The following is an 8,996-nucleotide window of genomic DNA, read 5'->3' as shown; positions in this document are numbered from 1 at the left end:
GCATGCGAACGCGAAGAAGGAAAAAGGAAGATCTTCACGAACGCGAGATCTTGAACGCGAACGCGAACGCGAAGAGGGAATATTAGGCGGGTCAGCAGAATACTACGCGAACGCGAAAGGCACTTCGCGATCGCGAAGAAGAACATTAGATGACAGAAAACAGTAATTCAAAATAGGAGGAATTGACCCGTGGCCCATCTGAAACACACTCAAGGCCCCGTCTAAGCACACAAACAAGTTTCATAACCTAACACGGACCCGCTCGAGGCCTCAAATCACATCAAACAATGACGAAGCTATGAATCGCACCCTGAATCGAATTTATGAACTTTTAAATCTTCCAACTTCTAAAACTCATACCGAAACCTATCAAATCAACCCGGAATGACGTCAAATTTTGCAGGCAAGTCCCAAAACATAACGGAGTTGTTCCAACTCTCGGAATCGCATTCCAACCCAGATATCAAAAATTTTATTTCCGGTCAAAATCTCTAAAAATTTGACTTTTGCCATTTCAAGTTAAATCAGCTATAGACCTCAAATTCACCGTCCGGACATGCTCCGAAGTCCAAAATCACCCAATGGAGCTAACAGAACCGTCAGAACTCCATTCCAGAGTCGTCTTTACACAGTTCCAACTACGGTCAATATCCTAAGACTTAAGCTTTCGTTTTAGGGATTAAGTATCCCAAATCACTCCGAATCATCCGATAACTGAATTCAACCACGCACGCAAGTCAATACATATAATACGAAGCTGCTCAGGACCTTATGTCGCCGAACGGGACTTAAATTCTCAAAACGACCGGTCGGGTCGTTACATTGCTAGTATCAGAAATATTAAGCACAAATAAACCATGGTTACAATATCCATTGCCCACAAAATTATTATTTTTAGTCAGTACGACCTTATCATTCTCGAAAGAAACCTTCACTCCAACTTTTTCTAATAGTCCCACAGACGCCAAATTGGTTTGGATATTAGGAACATGCAACACATCACTCAATGCTAGAGTTTTACCAGATGTGAGTTTGAGAAGAATTTTTTCTTTCCCAAGAACGTAAGTTGTTCTTGAGTCACCAAGATAAATCATCTTTTCTCCTTCCTCAACTTGGGTGTAAGACAAAAATTTATTTTTGTTTGCACAAATGTGCCTAGTAGCACCAGAGTCTATCACCCAATCTCTCACATTGGCCACATTATTTATTTGAAAAAAGACCGCAATAATTATATTATCTGCTTTAGTCAAATTTAATTTTGACTTAGCGAGATTGTCATTCATCCCAACTCTTCTCTTGCATTGAGGTACATTTTTCTTGAAGGTTTTAATATTAGCATTGGATATGTAATCATGTCTATTTACATACTTGTATTTTAATATCAGTGTCTGCTCAAGTTGTGGATGCAATAACTTATTTGCAATACCATGAATATATGGCAGGACAACTGGAACAGTAGCAGCGGAGACAACACTAAAATTGACAGCATTATCAACAATTTTTGTAGTAGTATTACTTGCCCTAATAATAATAATAATAATAATAATAATAATAATAATAATAATAATAATAATAATAATAATAATAGTAATAATAATAATAATAATAATAATAATAATAATAATAATAATAATAATAATAATAATAATAATAATAATAATAATAATACTGCAATAATATTTGTTATTTGTAAGCAGATACACGAATTGGCTTGAGTCGTGTTGGGCACTGTCCTAAGAAACTATTTCAGCAATGTGAAATATTTTCCCAGGATTAAACAAACCTACCTCTATTTATTTAGAGGATACATGAATCAGCAAAATTAAATATACCAGCAAATTGTTAAAAGAAACAAATAAAGAGTCCGTTTGGACATAAGAAATTTTTTCCTTTTTTTCAAAAAAAATTTACTTTTTTCGAAATCAGCGTTTGTTCATAAAATTTTTAATTTTCACTTGAAGATGCATTTTGAAAATTTTCGAAAATTTGAAAAACTCCAAAAAGTTATTTTTCAAAATTTTCACTCAAATCACTCACAAAACTTCAAAAACAACCAAAAATTATATTCATGTCCAAACACAACTTTAAATTTCAAATACCATTTTCACTTGAAAAAATTATTCCCCTTATTTTAGAATTTTACAATTCTTATGTTCAAACACCCACAAAGTATCTATTGAAGATAGAAAAAGGTGGAGACATAAAAAGAATATTAGAATGAAAGAAATAGAGCAAGTAGTAATTTGAAGCTAATGATTAGCTTTTTTTGGTGTTTTGTCCGTAGAAATGGAAGGCCTATCTATAAGCTCAATAATGACAATTGCTTGAGACAAGTGTTATGTCTCATCTGCTACTTGGTACTTAACTTATGCCACTTACCCAAAATCAAGAGAAAGCATGCCACATATTGGATGTTGAAATAGACCAAAGACACTTGTGAAATTTCTCACATGCATAGTTGCCACTTAGAAATAGATAGGACATTTGTAAAATAAAAGGATACTTGGATATTTAAATTTTTTGAAAATACTGCCACATTAACAACTACAACAATGGAGTTATGAATGAAAATTTGAACAAGGATAAACTAATAATAGCAAGGAGTGTTGCCCCATGATACTTCGTAACTCAATAAAAGGACAGTACGATGCACTGAGCTCCCGATATATGCATAGTTCAAGAAAGGGTCGAACCAGATTGGTCCCATTATAGGCAATAAAGGTCTTTGAGTCACCCGATAGAATTTAGTTGTATTAGAAACTTTTGGTTATATGTTTTCATGCTTAGGGCCAAAGTTCTTGTTTGGAGGTTAGTGGCATTCCGGTAGCGTAGATTATGGTGATTAAGGACATGTACGATGAATCTAAGACTCGGGTGAGAATTGTGGGAGGAGAGGTATCATGGTGTATGTTTTTTGCAGATGACATAGTATTGATTGACGAGACGTGTTGCAGGGTTAATGCTAGGCTGGAGGTGTAGCGATAGAACCTAAAGTCTAAAGGTTTCAAGTTGAGCAGGACAAAAACATAATACTTGGAGTATAAGTTTAGTGTTGGGACGCATAAAATAGAAGTGGACGTGAAGCTTGATACACAAGTCATCCCCAAGAGAGATAGTTTCAAATATCTTGGGTCTATAATACAGAGTAACAGGGAGATTGACGAGGATGTGGCACATCGTATTGGAGCGGGGTGGTTAAAATGGATGCTCGCTTCTGGTGTTTTGTGTGACAGGAATGTGCCACCTAGACTTAAGGGCAAGTTCTACAAAGCGGTAGTTAGACCAGCCATGTTGTATGGAGCCGAGTGTTGGCCGGTCAAGAAATCTCATACCCAGAAGATGAAAGTAGCAGAAATGAGGATGTTGAGATAGATGTGTGGGCATACCAGGAAAGACATAATTAGGAATGAATATATTAGGGAGAATGTGGGTGTGGCTCCTATGGAAGATAAGTTGTGGGAATCGAGCCTGAGATGGTTTGGACATGTGAATAGGAGAGACTCTGATGCCCCGGTTAGGAGGTGTAAGAGATTGCCCATAGCGGGTCAGAGGAGGGATAAAGGGAGGCAGAAGAATGAACTGAGGTGAAGTGGTTAGGCAGGATATGACTCTGCTTCGGCTTACCGAGGACATGACCCTCGATAGGAAGGTGTGGAGGTCGAGAATAAGAGTGATGGGTTGCCGGACAGTGTAGAGTTCCGCCTCGTCTTACCAGTAGTATTAGTACTAGTCTTGTATTTTCCTATTCCTAATCCCTTATTTTTACACAGTATGTCATTATTATCAGTAGGATTGACACTACTCTTGTAGTTTTGTATCCCCGGATCTTTGTTATTACTCATTGTACCATTTGCTTCCATTGCCTTATTACCTTATTATTGCTATTGTTTGTCAATTGCTTCATTTTCACTGTTCTTGAGCCGATGATCTTTCGGTTTTGGCCTCTCTATCTTCACAAGGTAAGAGTAAGGTCTGCGTACACACTACCCTCCCCAGACCCCACTTGTGGGATTTCACTGGGTTTGTTGTTGTTGCAGAGGCTTACCAAATATGTGGGCAACCAGAGTTCTATTTTTGCTTTGTTATTGTGGTGCTCTTGTTCTAATCTTGGTACCAAACTTCAGACTAACACAATATGTGGGCAAAAGTGACATCTAAACCCAATTAGAAGAAAGTGATATATACCCTCAATGTTTTGTTTAAAATGTCACTTTTCCAACTAAGGAATCAAAACATTATTACCTCACACAATTCCAATTTCCGTATATGTCACAGTCCAGAACACATGACAAGAATTGTAATTTCACCTGAGGGGTAAAGAAATCATTCGCTCTCCATTTCAGACAAAAATCAGGATATCAATATACTGGAAGAATGGATAATTTGATACATTTTGACAGCTATAAGTGGCAACTAGAGCTGCTGAAACCAAAAGATTGATCAAGATTTGTACATAATATATGAATGGCAGCTGTTGTTTCCCCAATATCTACTTGCATCTACAAGAAAACACAAAAAATATCCTCATCTATTATTGGTTTCTTCTGGATTTCACCCGTGTGCGAACTTTGTTAGGCAACTGTAGAGCTGGACAGTTGATAAAGAGGCCCTACAATTTGGAAGTTAATAAGTTCCTTAACTCCTTTCTAAGAATCTTTCCAGCTGCAGACCTGGGTATTGAAGCTTTAAAGTAAACCCTTCTAATCTTCTTGTATGGTGCAACCTATTATAAAGATAAGAAGTTATGTTAGAAATGGAGGCGCCTACATACCTAGAATTCACGGTGCATCATATACATGTATTCTTGAAAATCATAAAAACAGCCATATCATACAGCAGGGAGACAAATGACTTGCTGCCAGATGAAGGGATTAACACAAAAATACATAAGGAGAAGCTGATACCTGCTTACAAACAAAGTCGATCACATCTGTTTGGGAAAGTGCACACCCATCTCTCTTGACGACAAATGCCACTGGAATTTCTCCAGCTTCCTCATCTCTGGCTCTGAAGAATTGAATAACAATAAAGTGGATGAGCTCCAGCTACCCGACCGTGCTAAAGTGGCACAAAGAATGATACTATGCAATCCTTCAAGGATCGGCATGGAAGATTTTGGTGATAAAGAACCAAGGAAGAGTATTTTAACTGACTTTTCCTCCCATCTTCCTCAAATGTTGAGTAAAGGAATCTCGAGGACCAATAAATTTTTACTGTGCATGTGTTGGCAACTACTTAATACAACACATTCAAAGCAAATTAAAAGAATTAAAAATCCAAACGTCATCTAGTCCGACTAATTTTAATTATATCTCCATAAAGGAAATAAGTGAAGAAAATTCTCCTTTTGCTATGGTTAGACAATTCTCATAATTCAATATCTTTCAGGAATGTACTAGTGACACTATCCATTCCACGTACAAAGTGATGAGAGCATAACATACTACATCAGTCTAGACACCAAAAAGATGTGCAGGACTTCAAGATATACTATGACCCAAATTGACGTTAGCAGCAAGGAATCAAATTGCTTCTGTAACTCAAGCAAGAGCATCTATGGAGGATGAAGCATGAATTTGTGTTAAAATTACATGTATTCTTAACAGGTTTGCATCAATATCTGAAGCACTGGTCAAGCTTACCCTGTTACTGCAGCATCAACGATATCTGGATGTGAGACCAATACAGCTTCTAAATCAGCAGGAGCTATCTGCAGAATTATACACAGCAAGAGAATCCATCCATCAATCTCAACAAAAATTTAAAAGAATAATTGAATCGATATTACAAGCCTTAGTTCCCATAGTGAATTCTCTGATGCTATGAAGCACATAAAAGAATTGATCAATCAGTTAAAATTCAAATCTGTAATTTTGAATACATAATATCAGAAGCAGCCTAAATGTGTTAGATGATATAAAATGGGGAAGAAATCCAATAAAAGAAATCAAAAAATCTACCTGAAAGCCCTTATATTTGATAATCTCTTTCAGTCGGTCAATGACATAAAGATATCCTTCTTCATCAAAATAAGTAATATCACCAGTGTGGAGCCAACCATTTCCATCAATCGTAGACTTAGTAGCCTCTGAGTTATTCAAGTACCCTGGAAATTGAAATGCCAACTATAAAATTCTTTTACTTGTTCAGAGAGCACAAATATCAGAAGCCAAAAAGACATACGGTTGGAACTAACTTTTTGTCGGGCTTTCTTAAGCGTTAGTTCAAAAACATTAATACATCTCAGAGATAATGATGATTATGAGTTAAAAGTTTCACAGTTTTTCACCTAACAAAATCAAAAAATCTAAGAATGGTGCATATCCACTAGAAAATACAATAACAACATACCCAGTGGAATCCCACAAGTGGGGTCTGGGGAAGGTAATGTGTACGCAGACCTTACCCCTACCTTAGAGAGGTAGAGAGGTTATTTCCGATAGACCCTCGGCTCAAGAATAGTGAAAAATCCACTAGAAAATCCATTACAGAATTTAGCGGCTAAGACAATTCTCTGGGTTTAGTAGCATAAAGAGTATTCCAGTAGCTTCAGATAAATAGTAACCACAGCTTTGATAAAGCTAATTACCTTTCATGACACCAGGTCCACAAAGCCAGAGCTCGCCCATGCAGTTGGGAGGTAAGGGTGAACCTGTGATCCAATCCACTACTTTAGCTTGCATGTTTGGAGCTAGAAGCCCTACCGAAGAATAATTACGAAGCTTTTCAGAATTGTAACCACGTGTTCCAATAGCAGTTGACTCAGTCATGCCATATCCCTGGACAACAAATTATGACATATATATCTGAAAATTGAAAGCAAAACATACATAGGATAATTTTGCAAACACTTCCATCTTTCTGGATAAGTAATGCACTTTCCAAGTTTGCAATATTCTAACACATTTTAAATTGGCTCAGGGGACAGTGGAATCAGAAGAAGAAACAAATATTTTTTCTCGAAGGGTTCAACTGAGATAAAGCGCTTCGATTAGACCAATATCTAGAGCTAACATCATACAACCCAGAATGGAAGCTATGCAGATCAAAGGGCATAAGTAAAGAATGTCTTCTGCTTAGAAATACCTAGCAACCTTGTCTATTTCCAAAATAGTAGCTATATTGTCATATATGGTTTAAGCTGCATCCAGTTGGCAGTCAATGATTTAGGACACAGACCTGAATGAGATCAACATCTGGGAGAGTGCGAACAAATTCTTCAATAGATTTTGTGTTTAAGGGAGCTGCGCCACATGAAACCTGTTTCAAGCTCTTCATACTGCTCGAAGTACCATCCTTTGCTCTTCTAGTCAACGCCATAAATAATGGTGGGACTGTGGGGAAGTGAGTGACGCCGTATCTTTCAATAGCTTTCACCATCTCATCAGCATCAAATTTTCTCATCACAACAACGGTAGACCCCAATGACAACAATCCCATCACAAAGAGAGAGAGCCCGTACACATGAAACATCGGTACAACAGCCAAGTACACATTCTCAGTACTCAAATATTCATATTGTGAAGCTTCAAACCTCACAAAAAGTTGTACCATGGCTATAAAGTTCGCATGAGTCAAGACAACACCTTTGCCTGTACCAGTAGTACCCGACGAGTACAGAATTGCTGCTGTATCTTGCTGACTTATTTTAGGACTTGAATCCCAGTTGGGATCACATGAAATCAGCTCATAAAAACCAGAACTTTGACTACCATTTGAATTAGAAACCAAACTTTCTGGCACCCCTATTACAGGAATGCCTAATGCAGCACATTTATCAACTCTATCATCAGTAGTAAATGCCAGAGTAACACCACAATCAAGGGCTTGTTTTTTAATCTCTAACAAACTACTGAAGGGATTCATAGTGGTTACAATTGCACCAAGACTCAAAACACCCAACAAAATAACAGGGAAATAAATGGAATTTGGGAGGAGAATTAACACAACATCACCTGGTGAGACACCCCTTTGGTGAAGACTACTAGCCATGGACTTAACCATAGAGTAAAACACTGAATAGGGAAGTGAAATGCCAGAAGTGGAGTCAACAAGAGCTGAGAATCCAGCATGCTTGTGTGAGAAAATGAAGGAAACAACATCAAGAAAAGGGTCTTCTGGCAGTTTAATAAAAGGGTACTTACTGTTGTATACTCCTGTTTCAGCACAGTACCAAAAGGGGGTTTTAGAAGGGTTTTTCACAACTTCATCCTCTGTGGCATGGGAGTTCAAATGGGGTTTCAAGAATGTTGCCATTGATCACAATAAAGGGCTAATTACTGTTGTATTCAAGAAAACTCGCTGTATTTATACTAAAGAATCTAAGCTTTGTCATCTTCTTAATTAGGTAAGAGACAAACCTTAACGATACTTTATTTGCACAAATATGGTAGGAAAAGTAACAGAAGATTAGGCAGATTATCTATAAACTGAAGAGTATAGTAGGAAATTAAATTCATAGTCACCTGAAGACCATTATGGAACAACTGATGGAGCCAAAGAGTCGGATACTCTTTTGTCAGATTGTCTGGGTATTTTTTGGGAATAAAAAGAATGATTGTCTTGGTATTTAGTTGCAAGCCACAAATACTTTGCTTACCCTTTAAATAACATTTGAATTTAAGCCACAAATACTTTTTACCTTTTAAAGTAACATTTGCATCCTGAGGTGGATCATGGATGTAACATGTTTATGTATATATAAAGATTACTAAATTTTTAACAAGTAATAAATTCGAACACATAATTTTAAATGTACAATATCTTTAATAATATAATTTTTAAAGTGACACTCATCAAGGTTAAAGCATGGATCAAGTCTTTGTGTGATTAAAAGTCACATATACTTTATCTGTTCTATCTCTTTTTGTGTGTGTAGTCACAACCTCTTTTACCCAATTCCTTGGACCTCAGATGCAGATTTAGTGCTTTGTTAATTTGAAGGGCTGATGGTATTGAACTATCTTTCAATTTCACTAAAGTTATTTAATTATTTT

At 36.8% G+C, this 8,996-nt stretch overlaps 1 protein-coding gene across 1 annotated transcript; it reads right to left on the bottom strand.

Annotated features, from left to right (window-relative positions):
• Positions 1–4,337: 4,337 nt before the first annotated feature.
• Positions 4,338–8,581, bottom strand: LOC107793030 (4-coumarate--CoA ligase-like 6). Its single transcript, XM_016615302.2, has 6 exons — positions 7,180–8,581; positions 6,590–6,779; positions 5,961–6,106; positions 5,643–5,710; positions 4,905–5,007; positions 4,338–4,723 (listed from the first exon to the last, which is right to left on the bottom strand). Exons 1-6 carry the CDS (start codon positions 8,254–8,256, stop codon positions 4,610–4,612), a joined length of 1,698 nt encoding a protein of 565 aa, XP_016470788.1. The 5' UTR covers positions 8,257–8,581; the 3' UTR covers positions 4,338–4,609.
• Positions 8,582–8,996: the final 415 nt, after the last annotated feature.

Source organism: Nicotiana tabacum, chromosome 23 (assembly GCF_000715075.1).
Source record: "Nicotiana tabacum cultivar K326 chromosome 23, ASM71507v2, whole genome shotgun sequence".
Lineage (NCBI taxonomy): Eukaryota > Viridiplantae > Streptophyta > Magnoliopsida > Solanales > Solanaceae > Nicotiana > Nicotiana tabacum.
The sequence above is the reverse complement of the archived record's forward strand: the minus strand, read 5'-3'. Positions and strand labels throughout refer to the sequence as shown.